Source organism: Gouania willdenowi, chromosome 14, assembly GCF_900634775.1.
Source record: "Gouania willdenowi chromosome 14, fGouWil2.1, whole genome shotgun sequence".
Lineage (NCBI taxonomy): Eukaryota > Metazoa > Chordata > Actinopteri > Blenniiformes > Gobiesocidae > Gouania > Gouania willdenowi.
Window position 1 is genome coordinate 3,189,206 of NC_041057.1, and position 26,027 is coordinate 3,215,232.

At 37.2% G+C, this 26,027-nt stretch overlaps 1 protein-coding gene across 2 annotated transcripts; it reads right to left on the minus strand.

Annotated features, from left to right (window-relative positions):
- Positions 1-365: 365 nt before the first annotated feature.
- LOC114475533 (serine/threonine-protein kinase PAK 3) lies at positions 366-22,754 on the minus strand. Of its 2 annotated transcripts, XM_028466425.1 has the most exons (15): positions 22,561-22,754; positions 22,354-22,454; positions 18,857-19,010; positions 18,750-18,787; positions 14,338-14,400; positions 11,261-11,416; positions 11,014-11,188; positions 9,827-9,890; positions 8,058-8,106; positions 7,853-7,965; positions 6,379-6,496; positions 6,175-6,274; positions 4,048-4,244; positions 3,477-3,614; positions 366-3,411 (listed from the first exon to the last, which is right to left on the minus strand). In XM_028466425.1, exons 1-15 carry the CDS (start codon positions 22,730-22,732, stop codon positions 3,322-3,324), a joined length of 1,728 nt encoding a protein of 575 aa, XP_028322226.1. In that variant the 5' UTR covers positions 22,733-22,754; the 3' UTR covers positions 366-3,321. The 2 variants fall into 2 exon arrangements, with proteins under 2 accessions (XP_028322226.1, XP_028322227.1); XM_028466426.1 differs by lacking the exon at positions 14,338-14,400.
- Positions 22,755-26,027: the final 3,273 nt, after the last annotated feature.

Here is a 26,027-nt window from a genome sequence, read left to right on the forward strand (position 1 = left end):
CTCCCAACATGCAAAATGAAAGGATAATGTAAAAAGTACAACAAAAATACCCAAAAGGACAGAAAAATACACAAAAGGACAACAATGACATGTGCACACAAATAACTCCAAAAGCACACAATCAATAAAACACATAATATGGGAGATATATACACATAACGACCACAAAATTACAAAAACAAAATATAAATATACACAAGATAGTTGAAAAAATATACAAAATAACTCCAAACACACACAAATTGACAAAAAAATACACAAAAAACAAAACAAAAATATACAAAGTGTCAATAAAAAACACTAAAATGTAGTAAAATGCTATAAGTTGCCAATCTCTGCACATCTAACCTGTGATTATTACAGCAGTATTTTACAGTCATGTATTAGGAGTGTTACATTGTTGACATAAATGCAATAAATAATTCCAATTCTGGTTTTCTTTCACTTTTATTTCAGTCCAGTTTCCAAACTGCAGGGTTTGTTGCTTTTTTTTTTCTTCTTTTTTTTTTACACTCAAGACACAGCCATGCACGATTCAAAGTTCAAAAAGTCTATTGCTTCAACCACAATTAAAAATTCATTTGTTTATCCAAAACCTTGGTTTTCTCCCCCATCGCTGGATGATCCTTTTTCCCACGACAGGGAGAATCTGCTGAGCTCAGCACGACTCAGCAGTTTTACAAAGCTAGACGATAATAAGAGTAATAATAATAAAGATAATAATTTAAAAAGTAACATTTTTTGTCTTTGTTCCATTCTCTTGATACACATTAATAGAGGAATTTTCACACCACGTGTACAGGTTTACACATTCAGTAGAGAGGAATGTACAGGAGTAACCACGGAGAAGGGGGCGTGGCCTAAAGTCACCTTTGTGCTCATAGTTCACGCCTGTACATGGTGGCTGACGACCAACGTCGGCCGCACGAGAGTCCAAGGAAAGGCCAACGAACTGCAGATCCAGGAGTGCGGCGTGCACACACACACACACTGTGTGTGTGTGCGTGGTTGTGTAGTATCTCCGTTACCGTTTCCAGGGTGCAAAACATGTGATACATACGTCCAACAACCTGAATGCGGTCATTTTTGAGTCCCATATTTACATACATACATACGTTTCCTAACAATCTTAAACCTATATTTGAAGAGGAGATACAGTGTATAGTTTGTTCACATGCACGGTTTGTGTTGCGTTGCGTTGTCCTCCTGCTGTACAAAGTACACACAGAGCTACACAATGACAAAGCAGCAGGACTGAGTTCAGACTGAGGTAGCCCCGAAAACACAGTCAGTCACACTCGTGGTGGGAAAAAAAGGCCGAACAGGAGGAATTGTATGGAATAACACGAACCTCTTCTGCAGCGTCAACGTACAATCATCACCTCCTCGGTTAGCTAACAGCAGCTAACGCTAACACACCCACGTGAGCAAAGGTTTACCATTAATTAATCAGCCACGCCGACGCTAAAGGCAAAGATGCTAAAGAATGAGCAGCAGCTAAGAAGGAGGAAGAAAACTGAGTTCAGAAGAAGAAGAAGAAGAGAGTGAGGAGTACAGTTAGTGGTCAGAGCATCAGTGGACGTCCGCTGTCTTTTTTCAGAGCTTTGTTAGCATTAGCATTAGCATTAGCACAAATCAAGCATTCCAGATCTGCCTGGGCCTCAGCGGCAGTTTGAGATGAGTTTATATGGATCACTATGGATCACTGTAGATCACAACAGATCAATGTAGATCACTATGGATCACTGTAGATCAATGTAGATCACTATGGATCACTGTAGATCACTGTGGATCAATGTAGAGCCCTATAGATCACTATGGATCACGATAGATCCCAACAGATCACTATAGATCACTGTAGATCCATATAGATCACTATGGATCACTGTAGATCACTGTAGATCACTGCAGATCCCTATGGATCACTGTAGATCACTGTAGATCCCTATGATCACTGTAGATCACTATGGATCACTGCAGATCACTATGGATCACTGTAGATCCCTATGGATCACTGTAGATCTCTAAACTGTGTCCAAGCAGCTGGAAAAAGGAAAAACCATAATTACTGGGACTGTGGGAACAAACCAGTGTTCCCACAGTAAACCTCTCACACACTTTTGGCAAACATTTGAAATAAAGACGAGAGCAGCATCGTGAACCCATGAGCTCCTGGCTGTAAGGCTAAACCTTCATATGTTCTTACTGTTCTTCATTTTATTATTACATGACACTCATTCACACTAGTGTCTGAATATTGTCTGACATGTGTGTGTGTGATGTTCGGGATCAATGATGGCTGCCTTCAGGTGGGATGTGATCAATGTACAGTGACGTAGCGGGAGGTTTAAAGCTGAGAAACTGTGGCTGCGACCATTCGGATTGGGACAGATGCTGCGTTTCAGCGTAGAGCCGTGAACGGGCAGGAAAAAGCTGCGTGTCATGCCATGTCATGCAATGTCACGCCATTTTATAACATGTCGCCCATGTTACGCCATGTTTCAACATGTCACACCATGTCGCACCTTGTCGCGCCATGTTGCATCATATTACCCCATGTCGCACCATGTTACAACATGTCGCCTATGTTACGCCATATTACACCGTGTCACACCATTTTACAACATGCCGCCCATGTCACAACATGTCACGCTATGTTACCATATTACGCCATGTTGCCCATGTTACGCCATGTTACATGTCGCCCATGTTACAACATGTCGCACATGTCACGACATGTCGTGCCATGTCACACTATGTCGCACCTTGTCACGCCATGTTACGACATGTCACACCATGTCGTGCCATGGAGCGCCGTGCTAGGCCGTGTGACGCCATGTCGCACCATATTACGCCGTGTCACGCCATGTCGCGCCGTTACGCTATCTCAAGCCATGTTACGCCATGGAGCGCCGTGTCGTGCTGTGTGACGGCAAGTTGCGCCATGTTACGCCATGTCATGCCTTGTTACGCCGTGTCGTGCTGTGCGACTATCAAAGAAGAACCAGAAGAAGCAGCGACGTCACGTGGTTTTTGTCCTCTTCATTCACGCAGGATCTTCTTGAAGATTCCATATTTGATACAAAATAGTTGTGCACACTTTGTGCACACACACACACACACACAAACACACACACACTTGTGATGGACTGCTCTACACACACAGAGTGCTGGAAAAGTAAACGAGGAGATCAGGAGTGGTCAGCAGCGTGGCTCCTTTGTGCTGTCCATCCAGCCACGCCCTGCCCTGCCCTGCTAGCCACGAGCGCTCAGGGGTCGCAGGCGGGGTCCGCGGGCCTCAGGCGGACGGCGAGCCGCGCCCTAACGACTGCTGTTCTTTATGGCTTCCTTGGCAGCTACAATCAGAGGCGTCAGGCTGGAGAGAGGCTTGGCCAGTTTGAGGAAGGAATGCTGCAGATGGAGAGAAAAAATAACCTAAGCATCATCATCATCATCATCATAGATATAATAAGTACCTGCAGCAGCTCCTTAGCGGAGCCTCTACGGTCCACGTCCATCTCCAAACAGCGGTTCAGGAAGTCTCTGAACACGGACGAGAGACGCTCCGGGTTCTGCAGCTCAGGAGTTCCATTAGTGGCTATCAGGTACAGAGCCTGGAAGGACACACACACACACACACACACACACACACTTTTCTGTGATTGTGTTTTTGGGGTCAATGATTTTATTCATCTGTGATTGTGTGTATTTTGGGGGTCATTTTGTATATTTTCCTGTGATTGTGTATGTTTTTAGTGTAACTATGTGTATTTCTCAGCAATTGTGTGTGTTTTTGGGGTCATTGTGTATATTTTGGGGTGATTAAGGGTATTTTTTATTTATTTATTTTATTACATTTATTTTGTAATTCTGTGTGTTTTTGGGGTCATTGTGTATATTTTGGGATGATTAAGGGTATTTTTTCTTTAATTTACTTTGTGATCCTGTGTTTTTTGGGTCATTGCATATGTTTTTGGGGTATTTGTGTATATTTATCTGTGATTATGTGTTTTTTGGGCGTATTGTTCCTAAGTCTTTCTTTCTCACCCTGAGTGGGTTCTCGTTGAGATAAGGCGGCTCTCCCTCCACCATCTCTATGGCCATGATTCCCAGGGACCAGATGTCCACTTTGGGGCCGTAAGCTTTCCGTGTCACCACCTCCGGAGCCATCCAATAGGGCGTTCCTACCATCGTGCTGCGCTTGTTCTGCTCAGGCGTGATCTGAGCGCAGAAACCGAAGTCGGCTGCAGAGAAGACAGGAAATCATCTTCAAACGTTGAACACAAACCACACCTGATTGGTTAAAAACGGTAATGTATCTTCACGACGAGGCAATTACTACAGCACGAACCAGCGTGCCCAAAGGACACATACCCAAGTGGATATGTCATGGATGCACGAGGGAGAAGCCAGATGCTCTGCCTGCTAATGATGGGGGTATGTGTATGTGCATGTGCCTTTCTGATGCATCGTATGCTGAGGCGACTTTCAGAGGATATGAAGGTTCTCCGAAAGAAGAAGAACTTTTCGTTTGGAGAGTTGGAGGAACGTAAACAACGACTGGAAAAGAAAGCCCGAGGAGATACGAAGAAAAAGGACAGTGAGGAGGAGTAACAACAGGAACAATGACTGTAGACGAGAACACATCACATAAAAAAAAAAAGAGACGTTAATGAAAAGATGAAATTATGGTATGAAGAAGATAAGAATGTTTGACTAGGGAAGAAACGAGGTTTGATGTAAAATTATCTGTGTTCATATCTGGATAAGCAAAATGCTTTTTTCCGTCGCCCTTTCCGGCATGAAAAAGGACAAAAAAAAAAAAAAACAATGATGTGATTTTGCTCTGAATGTCAAAGTGAATTTCTGTGATTGCAACCATGTCGGATATGAACTGAATAAAAAAATAAAAAAATAAAATAAAATGGTAAATGGACTTGATTTTATATAGAGCTTTATCACCACTGAAACAGTCCCAAAGCGCTTTACATATCAGCTCATTCACCCAATCACTCTCACATTCACACACCAGTGGGACAGGACTGACATGCAAGGCGCTAGTCGACCACTGGGAGCAACTTAGGGTTCAGTGTCTTGCCCAAGGACACTTCAACACATAGTCTGGTACTGGGATCGAACCCCCAACCTCTCGATCAGAAGACGACCCACTACCACCTGAGCCACGGTCGCCCACATAGCCCACGTTAAAAACATGCTTTGATATTTATGGAGTTAAAATCATTCCAAAAGCATCTTTTACTTCACAAACAAACTCAGCATCGTTTGCAAAAACAAAACATGAATCACAAACGGATGCATTTTGATTTGCAAATAAGAAATGTACCAATCAGACAAACACATATATAAAAACATGTTTTCAATTCCCAAAAAATAATAATTATCCTTCTCGTACCCAACAGGACATTTGTGTGTAGACCTGCAATGTTTTTTTTGTTTTGCTTTTTGTAAATGTCATTTTTGTGGTTTTTTTTCTGTAATTCTGTAGGTTCTATGGAGTTATGTTGTATATTTTCCTGATATTTCTTAAGTTATTTTGTGTATTTTTGATATCCCTTTATGTGTTTTTCTGTAATTGTGTATATTTTCTGGATTAATTATGTGTATTTTTTATGTGTTTTTGGAGTCATTTTGTATATTTCTCTGATTTTATGGGTTTTTGGAGTCATTTTGTGTATTTTTATGTCAATTTCTTTGTTTTTGGAGTCATTTATGTGCATTTCAGCTATCATTTTGGAGATTTTTCTATTTTTTAGAGTAATTTTGGATATTTCTGTCACATTTCTGTTTGTAAAGCTGTAATTTTCCACCTTGCAGATTCACTTACAAATGTCTAATCTAATCACACTTGTGATTAGATTAGATTATACTTTCCTAAACCCACAAGAGGTAAAACTATACACATATACTGTATATAATATGCAGAAAGGAAACATTGTAACAATTTACACTAAGACTATGAATGAAGTAGATATAAGATATGTGAGGAAAAATGTATAACTGAAGACATGTTTCTTTGTACGAGTAGAACATGCTGATTGGTACGTTTCTTATTTGCAAATGAAAGTGCATTCCTTTGAGAAAGCACCCTGATTTTGTTTGTTGTGTGACTGAAACACGTTCTGTGTGTTTGTGAGCTTCTACATCAGGACTTACTGAGCTTCACTGATCCGTCCATCCCCAATAGGATGTTGTCACTTTTGATATCTCGATGGATCACCTGGTTGGAGTGAAGGAAGTCCAACGCCTGAAGACACTACAGGGACACAAAAACACCAGACACCTCACTGCTCTCCTCCTGCTGGTGTCTGGAGGACATGGAACCATCGCTGATGTGGCGTATCACGCTGGGTTTCTTACCTCTCTGCAGACCGCAGCAATCTGGCCTTCGTCCATGCACGTCTCCGTCACTACGTCTGTCAATGAGCCTCCGGCCAAATACTCCATCACCACCCACAGCTCGTCTCCCACCAGGTAACTGATGGAGCGCAGAGGGAGAGAGAAACAGCATTTAATTAAAAATTTAAAAAAAACAGCCCAGAAATACATTTCTGATACTTTCTACCAACCTTCTCTGGATACGTAAGGTTTATAAAATGAACGAATGGAGAGATTCTAATGTGAAATTGTTAATGTAAGAAAGTTTAAAACAGCAGGGGGCAGTAGAGAGACTTAAAGTGCAGATACGTTGGGAAAAATGAAAAAAAAAAAAATAGGAATAAAAGTAGAAGAGTTGGTGCAGGTTTTTCCAAAAGCAAATATCTAGAATCTAACGCAGGGATTTTAATTTTTAACCCAGTTTGAGCCAATTTTTGCTTATTTTTACCCTTTTTCTGCAACTACACCAAACTTGCCATATTTGCACCTATTTTCATCACTTTTTCTTGATATATTTTTGCTCCTTTTAATGCATTTTTGCTACATTACTACCATTTCTGACACTTCAACATCAAACTACAAAGCCTTTTCTGCACGTTTTTTTCCACTTTCAAGACATTTTCAGCACTTATAAACCCTTTCCACCACTTTTTCACCTAATATCGCATATGTTGACCCATTATTGTCACTTTAAACTGCTTATTTTTGCCAATTTAACCACATTCATGATTTGGTATGCCAATTATTTGCCAGTTTAAACTAATTGTTACAATATTAACACTTTGAACACTTTTTTAACCACTTTTTCTGTCCATTTTACAATTCTTAACTAATTTCTGTGGTTTATAAAATCTAATTTCACCACCTTTTCCACCATATTTGGTCTTTTAGTGTGTTTTTACTACATTATTCCCATTTCTGCCACTTTTCCATCACATTTAAATGCCATACCTGTACATTTTTCCCACTTTCAAGACATTTTAAGCACTCATAAACCCTTTCCACCACTTTTCCACCTCATGTTGACATATTATTGTCACTTTTAACCTCTTTTCACCATTTTTAATGCTTATTTTTGCCACTTTAACTACAGTCATGCCCATTATTTGCCAGTTTAGACTAATTGTTCCAATATTGACACTTTGAACAATTTTACCACTTTTACTGTCTGTTTTGGGCCACTCTAATTGGCAACTTTTACCCAATTTCTGTGGTTTTTAAAATCCTATTTCACCACCTTTTCAACAATTTTTGGTTACTTTTAACCCATTTTATTTCTGATTAAAACAAGGATTTTTTTCTGAACAATTTGAGCCCATTTTTGGTGCAAATAATAACAATAAACAATCATTTTACTGACTTTATGGATGGACCCCAAAAATCTCTCCCCTTTATTCCCCCTTATAGATGGTCCTGTCTCCACATGACTGTAAAAAAACAAAAAAAAAACAGTCACCTGTCCAGGTAGTTGACTATGTTAGAGTTTTTGTTTTCCCTCATCACCAGGATTTCATTGATGATCAGCTCCTTCTTGGGCTGCTGCTGCAGATTCATCTGTTTAATGGCCACCTGGAAACAACAACAACAACACACCACGTCTGTGTGTTAGCGTAAAGCTCCTTCATATATTAGAGTACAATCAAATTAATCAATGGTTTTACCTCTTGGCCCGTTGCTATGTCGATGGCAGTGTACACGGTACCAGACGCTCTGATCAAACACAAGAGCAACACATCAATAACACACACACACACACACACACACACACACGCACACACACACACACACACACACACACACACACACACACACACACACACACACACACACACACACACACACGCACGCACGCACGCACACGCACACACACACACACACACACACACACACATATTGTTGAGTGTATTTTACAGCTGATTTAAGACATGGGTTAAAAACTAACCCGTTATCATGAGAGATGCTAACAGAAAGCTAACACAAGAGGAAGGTTAACTTTGATATGGTTATTTATTAAAGGTTCAATATTTGTGATTAATTGAATTTGAACTTCAGTAATTGAGAATGTAATTGTAATTGACTTTCAGGGAAAAAATAATAATTGTAATTTAATTGTAATTGTAATGATAATTCAGTTGTACTTGAATATGGAAGTTCAGAATGAAACAATGTTCATTGGAGGAGAACAAACACTGCTGTCAGGAATCAGGAATGGGATTCATCTCGTTACCATGGATATCAGAGATGGGAAACTTTTATCACAGTTGACGACACAAAAATGTGATTGTTTCTGATCACATGATCAAGGTTCATGTCAACATTTAGAATAAAGATAAATCAGAGCATTAATAATGTGGGAAAGAACAAAGAGTTTTGTCTGTATTTCTGTCATTTTTCTCATCTTTCTGTTATTTCTGTCATCCTTTTGTGTAGTTCTATGGATATTTTCTTTTTATGGGGGGGTGTGGAAAGCGTTTTGTCTATTATTGTTGTTGTTCTGTATAACTTTCCTGATATTTTTGTGTCATTTTGTGTATGTAATATTGTATGTTTTTGGAGTGATTTTTTTGTGTGTGTGTTGTGTCATTTTGTACATTTTCTTCTCATTTTGTGGCTTTTTAGGTATTTTGTGTATTTTCGTTGTCATTTTGTATATTGTTCTGAGTCGTTTTGTGTATTCTCTGTTATCCTTCTGAGTGTTTTTTGCTATTTTTATATGTTTTTAAGAGTCGTTTTGTGCAATTTCGTTGTCATTTTGTTACTTTTGTTTATTTTTTCTGTAATCTTGTATGTTTTCAGAGTTATTTTTTTTATATATTTGATAGTTCTGGAGTCTTTTTGTGTATTTTGATGTGCTTTTGGAGTGATTTTGAATATTTTTCTTTCATTTTATGTGTCTTTGAAATCACTGTGTATTTTTATGTAATTTTGTATATGTTTTTGAGTCATTTGTATGTTTTGTTTTGTCATTTTGTGTATTTTTATGTAATTTTGTTTTTTTTCTTAAATAACTTTTGTGCATTTCGGTTATCTTTTGTATATTTTTCTGTTATTTTGTAATGTTTTGAGAGTATTTTTGTGCGTTTATGCACAAAATTAGACCAAGGGCCGACAGTTCCCCATATCGGGCATATAATTATATCTTAATAATGTGGCACTGAGAATAGAAAGAAGAAGAAGAAGAAGAAGAAGAAGAAGAAGAAGAACAAGAAGAAGAAGACGAAGACGAAGACGAAGAAGAAGAAGAAGAAGAAGAAGAAGAAGAAGAAGAAGAAGAAGAAGAAGAACTTTCTTTGAGTATTCATCTCAAGGTCTCTCACTGTGGTCAGTGTTGCTCTGTCCACTGCAGACAGACACTGACCAGACCCCCCCCCCCCCACAACCCCCCCTTTGAGATGTGCCACTGTAGGTCAATTATCAGAGGAAAACTCACCCTTGTCCTATTTTTTCAAAGCGCGTGTATTTCTTCTTGGGATCGCCCACGCTCACGATGCTCCCTGAGAGAGAGAGAAGACGATAAATGATGATGAGACTCAATGTGTGCTGGAGCGCACTTTTTGTCACACACACACACACGCACACACACACACACACACACAGACCAGTCCACTACATTATCAGAGGACACCATGAAGAAGCTGTTATTAAGTTAGTAATGCTCAACATGTGCCTTATTATGTCTTCATTTTAAATATTAATCCCACAGAAAACCATAAAAGGGGGAATTCTTTTTAACCCCCTTTTTTTTTTTAATCTATTTCCTTTGTCTCATTTTTCAGACTTTAGCTCCTTTTGCCACTTATCCAATTGCTGTCCATTCTTAATTTTTTTTTGGCCACTTTTCATCCAAATAAGCTAACTTTTGCCCAATTTATACCATATGTTTCCTTTTTACACCACATTTTGCCTCTTTTTGCTCCACATTTTGCTCATTAAAGCTACACTATGCCATTACATACCACCTGGTTCCTCTTTATTTGCCACTCTTGACTGCTTTTGGTCAATTTTAGTCATTTTACACTCTTTTCTTGCCACGTTTTTGGCATTTTTGGATCATTTTGGCTCCACTCACTTGTCAAAAAAAAAAAAGTGAAGTTAATAAGAGAAGAAGAGCTCTGTGTGCAATAAATACAGGCAACCAGGATTCATTGCTGCTCATTAAAGCAGTCGTGGATTTATTTATTTCCACGCACATGGAGCTCTTCTTCTCTCCTTAATGACGTCTACGAAACAGCGGAGTGGGAAGTGTCGCCCCCTGTGGCCACAGATTTTTTCGGGTTACGGTTTTAATTTATCATCAAAAAAAGGTTTGCATTTAATTTTTTACTTTTACTGGTTTTCAGATCAACCCAAAGCAGCACAAGTTGTTATTTTGACTGAAAAAGCTGCAAAATGATCCTGAATGCTTCACCTCCTATAGAAGTCAATGGACTAAAAGGTGCTCATCACGTCACCGATGATGTCATTTCAACATGGCGGAGCACAGGGTAAAAAAGTGAATAAAACAAATATAGTGCAAAATAATGCCTGTTGTTAGACATAAATCTACTAAAAATGACATTTCAACGGTTTTAGGTCACATTTGTAAAAACAGTGGAGGATCCTTTTAACGACACTCACTGAGTCTCTCCAGAATCTCCTCGTCCGTCATCTTGGATTTCTTCCTCTGCCGGTCGGTGTGGCGGTACATCGTGTTGGACGTGTTCTCCGGCTGGACCTGGGACTCCGGTGGAGTTTCCACCTCCTTCACAGGAGTCGGGGGCTTTGGCGGGTCTACCACGGAGCGCGTGTAGATCTGCAGGAGGACCAGCGAAGGTCACAGAGACGCAGATGCTTCCACGTCACGTGCACGTGAATCCAAACTCACAGATTTGGTGTGTTCAGGTCGGGGCGCGATGACGGGGGGCAACTCGTCGTCATCGTCCTCCTCTTCCTCCTCGTCCTCCTCTTCCTCCTCCTCCTCGTCTTCCTCCTCTGACACGGGGGGAGCGATGGGGGGTTCTGTTGACGACGTTTTAGGAGCCTGCAGTAAAGAAACGTCAGTGAGAATGAATAAAAGTTTAAAAACTGTGCAGTGAGGTTTGTAAAGTTGGAGCCAACACTGAGCAAAGTCTGAGTTCAGGTTGGAAAGAGTCGGAGAAAACATTGTTACAACCATTTTATGTGTTTTTGTCACTTTGTGTATCTTTATGTACATTTATGTACATGTTTTTGGAGTCATTTTGTGTATCTTAATGTAAATTTTGTATGTTTTTGTAATCATTTTGTGTATATTTCTGTAATTTTGTTTGTTTTTGGGGTACGTTTTTGTCATTTCAGTTATCATCTGTATATTTTTCTGTTATTTTTGTCGTCAATTTGTATGTTTTGAGAGTAATTTTGTGTATATTAGTACATTTATGTTGGAGCCAACACTGAGCACAGTCTGAGTTCAGGTTAGAAAGAGTTTGTGAAACATGCGTGAACTTGTGAATTAGCTGGAGAAAACATTGTTGCAATGACTAATAATAATAACAATAATAATAATAATAAAAATGTACCTGACACAAATTAATAGAACCTTTAACTTGGGTTAAAAACCAGGAAAAACTGCTCATAAAGACACGTCCACATGGAAAGCATTAGCTGCAGTTTTTCCTGAAGCTTTGAAGCTGTGGATGTTGGTAAGTTGTGCAATGAACCAATGGTAAAGATGAGGGTTTAAGGTACCAGACTGTTGCAGGTCTAGGATGAATAGAAAGTGGGTGTGACTACTGTGCTGCAGTCGTCCTCAAAGCTAACGCTAACGCTAAGTCCTCCCCCTGTGCCCTCATTGGATGGTACTTCCTCTTAAGGAATGGAAACGCTTCCTCTGCTCATGCATGAATGGAACACTGCAGCTTATGTTACATGTGCTGATTAAAGTCTAAAGTGTCTGTGGTGGACCCTGAACCGTGTTTGACTACCACTAGGAGCAGTTAACCAGTGAGGGTCGTGTGTTTCTGGAAGCAGCCATGCGGTGATGAAGTTACAGGTTAACGTATAGACATGCAGCTAACCAGTCATCAGAACCCACTGCTCTGTGTGTGGTTTAAAGGAGGTAGAGAAAGAAAACCATCTGAGCATAAACATCAAGTCAGTCATATCCACCGTAGTTCAACTCTATAGTTCTGCTGCTGGGGTGGTCATGTGTGAATGGGTTTAGTGGAGCTCAGAGTTCACAGCAAACACTGTGACACCGCTTTTAGTTGCTATGCTGCTTTTAGTTGTTACTCTGCTTTTAGTTGTGATGCTGCTTTTAGTTGTGACGCTGCTTTTAGTTGTTATGCTGCTTTTAGTTGTGACGCTGCTTTTAGTTGTTATGCTGCTTTTAGTTACGTTGCTTTGAGTTGTTATTCTGCTTTTAGTTATGTTGCTGTTAGTTGTTATGTTGCTTTTAGTTGTTGAGCTGCTTTTAGTTATGTTGCTTTTAGTTGTTATGTTGCTTTTAGTTGTTGAGCTGCTTTTAGTTGTTATGCTGCTTTTAGTTGTGACGCTGCTTTTAGTTGTTACTCAGCTTTTAGTTGTGACGCTGCTTTTAGTTGTTATGCTGCTTTTAGTTGTTATACTGCTTTTAGTTGTTATACTGCTTTTAGTTGTTGGGCTGCTTTTAGTTGTTATGCTGCTTTTAGTTGTTATGCTGCTTTTAGCTGTTATGCTGCTTTCAGTTGTTATGCTGCTTTTAGTTGTTATACTGTTTTTAGTTGTTATTCTGCTTTTAATTGTTATTCTGCTTTTAGTTGTTGGGCTGCTTTTAGTTGTGACGCTGCTTTTAGTTGTCGAGCTGCTTTTAGTTGTTATATGGCTTTTAGTTGTTATGCTTCTTTTAGTTGTTATACTGCTTTTAGTTGTTATACTGTTGTTAGTTGTTACGCTGCTTTTAGTCGTTATCTTGCTTTTAGTTGTTATGCTGCTTTTAGTTGTTATTCTGCTTTTAATTGTTATTCTGCTTTTAGTTGTTGGGCTGCTTTTAGTTGTTATACTGCTTTTAGTTGTCGGGCTGCTTTTAGTTGTTGTATTGCTTTTAGTTGTTATGCTTCTTTTAGTTGTTATACTGCTTTTAGTTGTTATACTGTTTTTAGTTGTGCTGCTTTTAGTTGTTATGCTGCTTATAGTTGTTAAGCTGCTTTTAGTTGTTATAACATAACAATCAATATGTATGACTGAGAAATTTATAATCATCTTACTGTTGATTTAAACAATTTTTAATGTTTTTATTGTTGATTTTAATTTGTTTAATGTTTTGCTTTAAACTTTGTTTAATAATTAAATTTATTTTAAACTCTTTTTTATGTTTTAATGTTTTTAATGTTGATTTGAAACTTCAACGTTTTAATGTTGCACTTTTGAAATTCTGTAAATCACATTGGTTTTCCTTGTGTATATAATGTGCTACTTTGCCTTAATAGTAAAACTAGATTTTTGTTTACTAGTACACTCAAAATCACTAGTAGTACGAGAAAAATGTTTTTAATCTACTAGTAGTTCTAGTAAGATTAACTAATAATAGACCAAATACAAGCTAAGTAGGAGAGAAAATAATGAAATCCAGCTCCATGATTGGTTGTAATATTTTCTAAAGCCACTGGAAAGCCTGAATTTGCTTTTCCCCGCCCTCTTATTAGCATATAATGCAGTATTTGTGACACATTTTTTACTTCGCTAGTAAAGACGACTTGCACACTAGTGAACCAAAGTTGAGTACATGTACTCCACATGTAAATATTAGTTTAACTATGGTTGATTTCACATTTATGCTCAAACATAAATGCATCGTAACTGGAGGATCTAATGTGAGTCCTGAGGAGGTTTAGTACACAGTGATGGTGGCATGATCGCTATCAGGACGTCAAATCAGCTGAATTTAGCTGGGAGGCCAATGCAAAGATACATCATGTGGAAAGTAATATAATATGGAGGAGTTACCTTGTCAAATAACGCGCTGCAGGTTCTAAGGCTGACAGGAGGTCCAGAGGACAGCAGTCGGTTCTGAATGTGAAGGTTGAAAATGGGAGGATTTACTCAAAACAAGCCCACACACTGTGTCTGAGTGAAGTTCAGGGGAGGGGTGGGGTTGGGGTCCATAAACAGGCCCCCCGACACACAGCAGGAGAGGAAGACATGATAATAAACATCATGTCACCTGTTGACGTCTGCTAAGAAACGGACCCTGAGCTGTGGGAGCGCTTCTCTTTCCACTCACAAACAAAGATCACATCATAACTGTGGGTACACTACACATCCAAACTGGGGTGGTATTAGCATATCACTGGAATACGCAAACAAATCAGGATCCACTCTGTAAACCTCTGCTGGTTTCTGTTGAACTGGTTTCAAACACATTCTGTTTCTGGATTAAACCAAGAAACTTAATCTATGAATCAATGACGTGACACCTAAATATTTTGTCTAACTGCATTTCTTTGAGTTAAAAAAGCTTTAAAAGCATAAAAAGATGCCAAATATGTAGTAACAGTAAATATGCACTCACTTTGATTTTTATTTTAAAATGTTACTCATTAAATCAAATGAAAGTGTCAAAATATCATGTGGTGCACATTTTAACCATGTTTTTCAATATTTCACAAACGGTTTATTTGCTAGGCTAATATTACACTAGTGCTAATGCTAGGTTAATGCGAACCTAATATTAATGCTAATGCCAAGCTTATGCTAGGATAATGCTTAATTTCCTCTCTGGAGTTCAATAAAGGTGTATTTGATTCTATTCTAATGCTAATGCTAAGATAATGCTAGGCTAATGTTAATGGTAATGCTAATATTAATGCTAGGCTAATGCTAGGTTAATGTTAAGCTAATGCTAGGCTAATACCTAAGATAATGCTAGATTAATGCTGATGCTAAGATAATGATGGGTTAATGCTAAGGTAATAATAGGCTAATGCTGAGTTAATAATAGGCTAATGCTATGCTAATTCTAGATTAATGCTAAGCTAATGCTAGGGCAATGCTAAGTTAATGTTGAGCTAATGCTAGATTAATGCTAACGCTAAGATAATGATAAGTTAATGCTATGTTTATGCTAAGGTAATGCTAAGTTAAAAATAGGCTAATGCTATGCTAATTCTAGATTAATGCTAAGTTAATGATAGGGTAATGCTAAACTACTGATAATGCTAAGCTAATACTATGATAATGTAAGCTAATGCTAGGCTAATGATAAGTTAAGCTAATGCTAAGCTAATGCTAAACTAATGATAATGCTAAGTTAATGCTAAACTAATGATAATGCTAAGCTAATACTATGATAATGTTAAGCTAATGCTAGGCTAATGATAATGATAGGCTAATGCTAGATTAATACTATGACAATGTTAAGCTAATGATAGGCTAATGATAATGATAGGCTAATGCTAGATTCATGCTATGACAATGCTAAGCTAATGATAGGCTAATGCATGTTGACTTAGATCAAATAGATTTTATTAATTTATTAATTTAATCAATCTAAATGCATATTGTTTTTAGTAAAGTCAAATTATAATTATTTACAGTGCAGGATCTAGCTTTTTACATGTTATAAAACCAGATTTTTCAAAATATGTGAGATTAAAAATCTGATTATTTTTGATTGATTGATTTCATTGATTAAAAACTAGACGCGACTAATCCCACAAAATCCTCCTGATCTCATTCTACAAAGAAATACTTCATATTTTACACATCCCTCACAGGGGGGCTGTGCAGCTGTGTGCAGATGTTAAACACAATGCCATCCACGGTCTGTGTGTACACGAGTGTGTGTGCCTGCACAAATGTGTTTGTGTTTAAACAATATGAAAAAAGTAAATTGACAAAATCCTCACGCATTAAATTCATCCGTTGAACAAAATGAATTTGAGTAAAAGTAGATTTAAAATAGATTTAAATAATTAAGTCGTAGTGTCCTTTCTACCGTCCTTAATCATTGATATTATTGCTGTAATTGATGCTGTTTGTTCATCTTTCTTCATGAGATACTAAAGATATTTTGTGGTATTTGCACCTCTGACAAAATGACTATCAATCATCTTTTTTATATCATTATTATTAGCATAAAATGCTAAGTTTTGATTCACTAGTAAAGTGTACTTGCGTACTAGTAAACCTAAATTGAGTACTAATAGAGCTTAACTATGGTCAACATCACTCATTAATTTGAGATTAATTTGAAAAAACTAAGATTAATAAATAAATAAAATTGAATTGAATGAAAAATGTCTTTTATCATCGTTTTGTGTGTTTTTCTGTAATTTTGTGAGTTTATGGAGTGATTTTGTGTCTTTTTGTTGTCATTTTATGTGATTTTGGAGACATTTTGTATGTTCTTTAAACTATATGTGCATTTTTCTGTCATTTTGTGTGTTCATGAAGTCATTTTGTACATCTTTGTTGTCATATGTCTGGAGTCATTTTGTGTATTTTTCTGTCATTTTGTGTGACTCAGCAAACAAACAAAACAATGACAAAAACATAAAATGAATACAAAAATGTACAAAATGACAACTACAATACATCAAATGAAAGAAAATACATTAAACTAAAACAAAAATAAAAAAAAAGAAAAACAAAATAACACAAAACGACCAAAAAAAAAAAAAAAAAAAAACAGTACTCTGAAAGCACACGCATAAAAACAACAAACGACAAAAAAAACCCACACAAAAAAAACACACAAAAATGACAAAAAAAACACAAAAATTACACCAATACAAAAATCCCTTTGTTGTTTCCTGTGTTAATGCTCAGATTGGTCGTTATTCTAATGCTGACATGAATGTTGATCATGTGACCTTGGATACAATCACATATCTGTGTCCCTGCTGTGATAAAAGTTGTGTATCTCTGCTCTATTCTGTGTGTGTGTGGGTGTGTGTGTTGTGATACGGCTCAATCTCACTGCAGCAGAGGAAGATGCTGAGTCACCTCTCTAACACACTCTCTGAACTCGCACAACCTCTGACCGTGGCCCCGCCCCTTTCCCTCCTGAGTACAGCGGAAGCCCTGCACGCTGCTGCTGCTGCTGTGATTCCCACTGAAACACTGAACGTGCACAGCCCAAAGCCTCCACAGCATAGATTACTGTGGTCAGAGCGAGGAATGAGGTCAGCACAGCGGGAAACCTTAGACTGTGACTGTTTCAGAATGTGGGTAAGAATCAACAATGGGACGCCCACTGGACACCACTCCTCCATTCAGTGCATTTACTACCTCAGTGTGCTACAAAAACACACTATTAGCACCGTTAGCACTGTTAGCTCGTTAAACAATCACATGTTATTGCAACTTACCTGTTATAAAGTGTAACACTCTGTGACAAATCTTTAAAAATGTGCGTCTGGGTACGTATGGAGGCATATTAGGGCCACATTAAAATAAAATCTGGGCACTACGAGATCGTATTTCAAGATTAGAGTCATAATATTTCGAGATTAGAGTCGTAATCATTTGAAATTAGAATCGTAATCATTCAAAATTAGAGTTGTAATATTTCAAGATTAGTCATAATATTTTGAGATTAGTCATAATAATTCAAGATTAGAGTTGTAATATTTTGAGATTAGAGTCATAATATTTTGAGATTAGAGTCATAATAATTCAAGATTAGAGTTGTAATAATTCAAGATTAAAATTATATTATTTTGAGATTAGAGTCGTAATATTTTGAGATTAGAGTTGTAATATTTCAAGATTAGAATCATAATTTTTCAAGATTAAAATCATAATATTTCAAGATTAGAATTGTAATATTTTGAGATTAGAGTCGTAATATTTTGAGATTAGTCGTAATATTTTAATATTAAAGTCGTAATATTTTGAGATTAAAGTCGTAATATTTCAAGATTAAAGTCATAATATTTTGAGATTAGAGTCATAATATTTTTAGATTAGAGTCGTAATATTTTGAGATTAAAGTCGTAATATTTCGAGATTAGTCATATTATTTTTAGATTAAAGTTGTAATATTTTGAGATTAGAGTCATAATATTTTTAGATTAGAGTCGTAATATTTTTAGATTAAAGTCGTAATAATTAGAGATTAGAGTCATAATATTTAGATATTAGAGTCGTATCATAGTCGTAGTGTCCTTACTTTTCTTGATTTTATTCCTGTAATTGATGCTGTTTGTTCATCTTTCTTTAATAAGAAATTAGTACAAAAAACGCCGATAATTGATCAGATAATTAAAAATATTGGTAATATGTGCACCTCTAACAAACTGATGATCCATCATATATATTTGGTGGGTTTTCCTCTGTGTTTTTTAAATATATGAGCATGTATGAATCCACTCACACTGATCAGGGTTTGATTTTGCATGTGTGGAAGAACTCACCAGAGTGTTTGCTGCGATGTACCCGTGTGCAGATTTGTCTGAGAAGAACAGAAACACATGTTGTTGTTGTTTTTGAAGATCAGATTGTTAAACGTGAGTGAGCTCACCTCCAGAGGTGAAGCTCATGTATTTCTGGTTGTTGACGGTTTCTTTGGAGTCGTAAAACTTGAGGACGTCCAGCACGGCCTGAGGGTTCTTCTTCTGCTCCAGTTTGGTGATGTTGGAGGTCTGAAGGAGCCGCGCCCACTGCTCGGGGATTCCCTGCACACACAAATAGTTTAACAGATATTTAAAAATATAATTTTACAGATAAAAAGAGTAATGTGCTCATTTAACCTCTTAAACCACAGACACTTTTTGTGGAAAATCACATACTGTACTGTACCTATAACAAATAAAGTTTTTCTAAGCTTATACATGACCTACAGGGCTAATTTTAGTTCAGATTGAAGTAGGAGTGGTTATAGATGATGTGACATTTTGGAAATAAATTATACTGAGTGACAATAAATCATGTTTTAAATACAGAAATCTGTAGTCCGCCCAAAAAAAACAACCTAGAGATTTACATCAAATATAAAGCCAATTCTCATTATTGAAGGCTATAAAAGCAGAAATAATTGAACTAATATATGAACATAAACTGCAGCAAGTTTGGTGATAATAATAAACAATAGGCCAAATTTACACATGTTTTTGGACAAAAAGGTTTCTTAGGATTACGGAGATGTATAGAATGTGTGATTTCATTCATTCTTTATAACATTAAGACCCGTGGGAGTCACGGAAGCTGGAGATGCCCCCACCGGCGGGTCCGTTGGGGCTGAAGAGGTTAAGAAAGGTGTTTGCTGAGAAAGTTGGAGGATCAGTGTCTGGTTTTGCATATATTTGTTCCAAACATCTAAATTCTAACCAAGAGGTTAATCAGCCCAATTTCCTGGTGAGATTTATGCCGATTATTGAAGTCTAAATTTAACTACAAGCTTATTTTTGATTTTTAATGATTATCAATGAACTTTTCAATTATTGCTGATTAGCTTCCCTTTTGATTAACATGTCACAGCAGCACCTCAATACTGTATATTATAAATGAAATATCCAAATTAGGAGGGCTCGCCTGGTTTGTGTTACAATTTGTAAAATGCAAATAATCAATATTTGGAATTTTAAGAATTAATTCATAATCGTCAATAATAAAATCACGATTAATTGATTATCGACTTTTTCACCAACCCTAAATTCTAATACGATATATCCCGATACTAAACGGTAAAATATAAATCATGACGTATTGCAATATCAATAATTACAAATTTCACCTCTACAAGTACAAACTGGTATGAAACAATGTATCTAATTATTCAAGATTTTGTTAATTTCTTAAATTCTTTAAAAAAAATTAACTACATACATCAATAAAAGTGTCACGTGTGTTTTATGAAAATAAAGTGCAATTAACTTCCAGCTAAAATGACACCTAGTGACCGGGCGTTTACGTGCTATGCATATGTTAGCGCTATGAAATTTGTTTTTCCGTTAAAAAAACATGATTAAAAGAATCGGTTTGGACATTCTTCGTATTGATACGATAATCGTGCAGTGAAATATTGCAATATATCGCCGAATCAATTTTTCACACAGTATGTATGCCAATAGTAAAAAACAAAAAGACTGAATTTTGTTGGATCTTTTTTTTATTCCATTTCGTCCCTTTATTAGTATTTTACAGACCCTCCCAGAATTCGCAATGTCGCGATCACAACTATTAATGCAAGTTCAGCAAATCTCCACAAATTCTGCGCGGCCCTGCAATTCTGTCCAATTACCGCAAATTTCCAAAATTGTATCTAATCTTTTGGTCAATTAGGCGGCACCGGAATCACCATTTAGTCTGGTTACAGACTGTGTCACAACAGCCAAGCTGACTCTTTTGAGAAACTACCGGCAATTGTGAACGCAAGTGTTTAATGACCTCCTGCTGCTCTAGAAGGACTTTTAAAGAAAATAACCTGATTAAATCTCTACTGTTATAGATCATCTTTGATAGATCTTCATTACAGGTACCGTCTAAAACAGAAGCAGTGGCCAATATCATTGGTGCTTGCGCCCCCTAGTGGTATCTCCACACACACATTTACAAATTGCTGAACACATGAAAACTTATTCTCTGTAATATTCTTTGTGCTGGAAACCTTTAAAATGTGATGGAAATAATCCATATCTTGTTAAGTTATTATGTATTGTTATGAAGAATTCAAAGGCAATCGGGTTTTTAGGCAAATTGACCAATTTAGGCAAAGTTATAGAAAACAATAAAACCTCAAAATGCTGCAACTTTTGCTGCAGTTTTTTTTTAAAAATCAGGCATTTTAAGCCGCAACAATCACAGAAATTGGCCATGAAATTGTGGAGGGACTGATCATATTTAACTGTGCACACTCTGACTCACACTAAATTTACCAGCTAGCTAACACATCAACAAAGTCGATAGTGAAACAAAGGGAAACCATTCATGGGTTTTTAATGAGTTTTTCATCAGCAAAACATTAACATGGGAAGAACAATCGGAGTCTGTTTGTTTTCTCCCGCGACAAAAACTACACAACCTGACGGCATGTCGGGGATGTATCTATTTTGCACTGGAAGTATTTATTTAATAACGTTAATAAACTAGGCAAGACCTGTATTCGCAAGGCAAATACATATTTGGCAATTTGAAAAAATTGCCAAATAAAAATTGCTCATGTGAAAGTCATCTTAATGTGTTGTTGAGTAATGTCCCTTTACGTTGGTCTTTTTACTAATGAAATTGAAAGTAATAATGCAGGAAAAACAGAAGACTGACCTTGACCTTAAATATGACCTTAAGTGAAGGTCAATGTCACACATTGAAAGGAAACGTTGTTCAATGGTACCAGTCTGAACTCTGGATCTCAATTTGTGGCCAAGTTATAGAGAAAAAGTATTTTCATGATGTCATGAACTTTGACCCCTACCGATCTTTTTACTGGTAGGTCGTACAGCTTTGGTTCAATCAAATAAAATACTCCACTTGAGATGAGCTTTTCATAAATGTAAGCATCAAACTTGTACGATAAATATTGGCAGAGATATGGAAAACTTTGTTTTTTGACACTTGACATGACCTTGACCTTGACATTTTGGCTCCAAAAAGGTCGACTGCACATCGTTGACATTGCCACTATGAGATGATATACGTGTCATCAGTGCTACGTTAATAACCTAGGAGGAGTTCCAGGACAAAGCAATTTTCAATTGCCAAATACAATTAAAAAAGCCACGATATATAAAAAAAAAAAACTGAATTTTCCCCCACACAAATAACGTGAAACAGCAGGAATAAAAAATAAAATAAAACAGCTAAGAGCACTAAAACTGATTAAGCCATTTGCTATTAGCACGGCTAGATTTACTAGCGCAGCAGTTGTGGAGATAATTCTCGTAGCCACAGAATTAGGTCAACAGTGGAAGAATGTGATTCAGTCCAAAGATGTATTTTATATTTAGTGTAAATTGGAGTTAATCCACAGCAGCTGAGAAGTCATTTACCATCAAACATTAAAGGACTAAAAGGTCCACTCACTGTGAATTCTCCCGTTACAGCATCAAAGCCCACATGGATGGTGTGTTCAAAGTCTGAGGGTAAGGAAATCTCTGGACGTTCCTTCTCTTTCTTCTTGTTTGCTGCCGAGGATGAAAACACGTGATTCCAGGCTTGAATTCTTTATTTTAATACATTTGAGGAAGAAGTCTATCAACGTTAAGGTGACGGACGGAGAAGGAAACTTACTTTTGTCTCCTCCGGGGAAGATGGAGCGCAGACGAACCTTCTTGTTTTTCTCTTCGGGAGCCATTGGAAGCGGTTTGGAAGCGTGATTCACTGACGAAGAATCTCGGGAACTACTGTTCATTCTCAAGGGCGGGGCTGGTGGTTTTTCTTCAATATCGACACTATCAGACATCTTTAGTAGCACTCACAATTTCCTGGGAAAGATAAAAAGAGAGAGAGAGCGAGAGGTGAAGAATATATTTTACGTTTCTTTTAAATACATTCAACAGACCACAACTCTTTTAAAGCACAACATGCAACAATATCACATCTTGACAGATTTGTTCAACTAAAAATGCAGACGAACTGGCACTGGAAAAGATTTCCAATCAGTGAGCTAATGCTAACGCTAAATGTTTGAAGTCAAATTATAACATTCATTAATGAGGAACAGTTCACAGTGCTTCTGCTTATGATCACATTAATGAAGAAGAAGAAAAGCAGATACGTTCTAGTCTTGACGGACGATTCCGTGTCCAGTTTTTAGCTCAATAAAGTTTTACCAGAAAGACAATTCTGGGAGAATTCTGCTGAAGAAAATTCCAAACGGGCACATTTATTAACAAAGAGCTGCACAATATGTGACATTTTTGGCCTTTTATGCTCTAAGGCAGGAGCTCTCAACAATGGGGCCAGGACCACATTTTGGGTGGCGAGACACTGGGAGGGGGTCCCCAGATGCCTTCTTAACAATTTGAGCTCATTTTTCTGCAACTACACCAAACTTGTCATATTTTAACCTAATTTCATCACTTTTTCTTGCCATATTTTTGCTCATTTTAATGCATTTTTGCTACATTACTCCCATTTCTGACACTCTTCTATCAAATTCTAATGCATTTTCTGCACATTTTTTCTACTTTCAAGACATCCACCACTTTTCCACCTGATGTCACTCCATTATTGGAACTTTTGACCTGTTTTCACCATATTTCATGCTTATTTTTGCCAATTTAACCCATTGTTACTATTAATTGTCTCAATATTGACACTTTCAACCCTTTTTACCACTTTTTCGGTCTAATTTGCAACTTTTAACCAATTTCTAGGGTTTTTAACATCCAATTTCACCATCTTTCCAACAATTTTTGGTCACTTTTAACCCATTTTATTTGTGATTGAAACAAGGATTTACATATTTAAGATGACTACATACTATGGCACAAATAATAATAAACTTTCTGGATAACAGTGGATATTATTCAGATGAATAAATAAATGTGGTTATCACAGATTCATAGAACAGTGGACCATCATTTTACTGACTTTATGAATGGACCCCAAAAATCTCTCCCCTTTATTCCCCCTTATAGATGGTCCTGTCTCCACATGACTGTCCTTCAATGTTCATGTCTGTGTTCAACCATCTTCAGGTCCCCAGTCTCTGGAACCTTTATTTTGGCGGGTTGTAGGCAATATTGTAATTTTCTATATCATCTAAATGGAAAACTCAATCTATCTTGAATCTCAAAATATTGCCTAGCCCTAAATGCAACAGGATGACTAAAGTATGCACACACAACTGATTCCTATCAGCCTCAGATCACCTCAATCCAAAAGCAGAACACGTAGGTTTTAATATCTTAGCAGAAGAGACTTGAATCCTGGACTTTGGTGAGATGAGATGAGCTCAGCTGTAAAAACACGGAGCAGGAGTTTGATTCTAAGGGAGCTGGGCAAGACTAAATATTTCCATCATTCATCCTTTTCATCTTCCATCCACCCTGGCCCATCACCCATCACCCATCCCGTCCCATCTTAGACTGGCCCTGAGGCCAAGCCCATCATGTGATGTGCAGTGCAGCCATCCCAGGAAAGCAGCCATCCAGGCCGAGCCCTTAGAGCAGACCTACATTAGCAAACAAAGGCACTATCCACGACCCCGACACACATCGCTGCCTTTACAGTTGTCCCACATTTCTCATGTTTTCACTTTAAAATGTTCAAAATATGGAAAATGTGATTATCGCATCAACAAAACCTGATTAGAATGCATGATTTTTGATCATTTACAGAACACAACTTCTCTGCGTCTCTTTATGTTGCTTGGTTACCTGTTATTTCCTCATATATGGCAACACGTTTGAGCATAAATGTGATTTCAGCAATATCAACCATTATTAAGCTCTACTAGTGCATATAAAATGTATAATAATAACAGTAGTTGACTATATTAACCCTATTTATCATGTTTGGTAGGAATTCAGGAAGTTCAACAACCAGTAAAGTCATCTAAAAGACCATAAATAGAAAATGAAACTGTTTCTGCAGGCGGGTTGGAAAAAAGTGACTCACTCACTACTGACAGATACTGGAAACCATTACGACATATGATCTTATGCAATAATCATTTTGTTGTAATTTTAAAGTAATAATCTTAAAGGATGTATAAATCAGACTCCATAGTGACACCACGGTGGTTAGTGTAACTGTAGTCATCAGCTGTGTAGGACCAGAGCACAGCTGATACTGTGACTAGATGATGGACACGTGACGCAACGGACGGGTCGGGTTCTGACAGATATTTGTGTTGGGTCACATGGTGTTGTTTGCACGCAGTGTTCTTCATTTCCTGCTGCAGCTGCTGTAGTCCTGAAGAATGCAGCTTTAACTGTAACAGTGAAGGACGATTAGAAAGGAATACACTATGGAAACATTCATTTTTCTACACAATAACATGGATTATCCTGGTCTTTGATACATGGATTATGTAAATAGATCTGATGGGTCTCTTGCGTGCACTGCGCTCCGTTTGTGTTTGACGTTCGCTTGTTACCCGTGCGCTGATCTGATGAAAAAAATAAAGGTTTTTTGTTAATAAAATTAGTGTTTACCACTAAAACAAACGAAAATAGTCATTTCTTTGAGGGAAAAAAACAGGGTTTTCACTGTTCGGTCGGACAAGAAAATGTGTCCTGATAAACATTTTAAAAAAGACAAAGATGACTCCAATAACACAAAACAAACAAAAAAGACTCCAAAAACAACAAATCACCAAAATGACCCACAAAACAAAAACAAAAAACACACAAAAATAACCCTAAAAACAACAAAAAACAAAAATAAAACAAAAAACACACAAAAATAACCCTAAAAACAACAAAAAACAAAAATAACCCAAAAAACACAAATCAATAGATCTGATGGGTCTCTTGCGTTAACTGCGCATCTGTTTATGTTTCACTTTCGCTTGTTACCCGTGCGCTGATCTGATGTTGACATTAACAGTTGTTTGTTAATAAAACCATTGTTTACCACTAAAACAAACGTACATATGTCATTTCTATGAGAAAAAAATGAGGTTTTCACTGTTGGGTCGGAGAAAAACAATGCATCTTGCTCAGCACTCCAACTGTGACACTGTTATTTATTTACTGTCCGTTCATGTGACCGTTTACTGTAAAACCTGTGCACATGCCTCTGTGGAA

Bases quoted from the DNA above. Each gene is read 5' to 3' on its own strand.
- LOC114475533 (XM_028466425.1), bottom strand. From the start codon at position 22,732: ATGTCTGATAGTGTCGATATTGAAGAAAAACCACCAGCCCCGCCCTTG. The intron at 6,275-6,378 runs GTAAGAAACCCA...GTGTCCCTGTAG, and splicing joins TTGCTGCGGTCTGCAGAGAG to TGTCTTCAGGCGTTGGACTT. The intron at 3,412-3,476 runs GTACTTATTATA...CTCCATCTGCAG, and splicing joins CCGCTAAGGAGCTGCTGCAG to CATTCCTTCCTCAAACTGGC.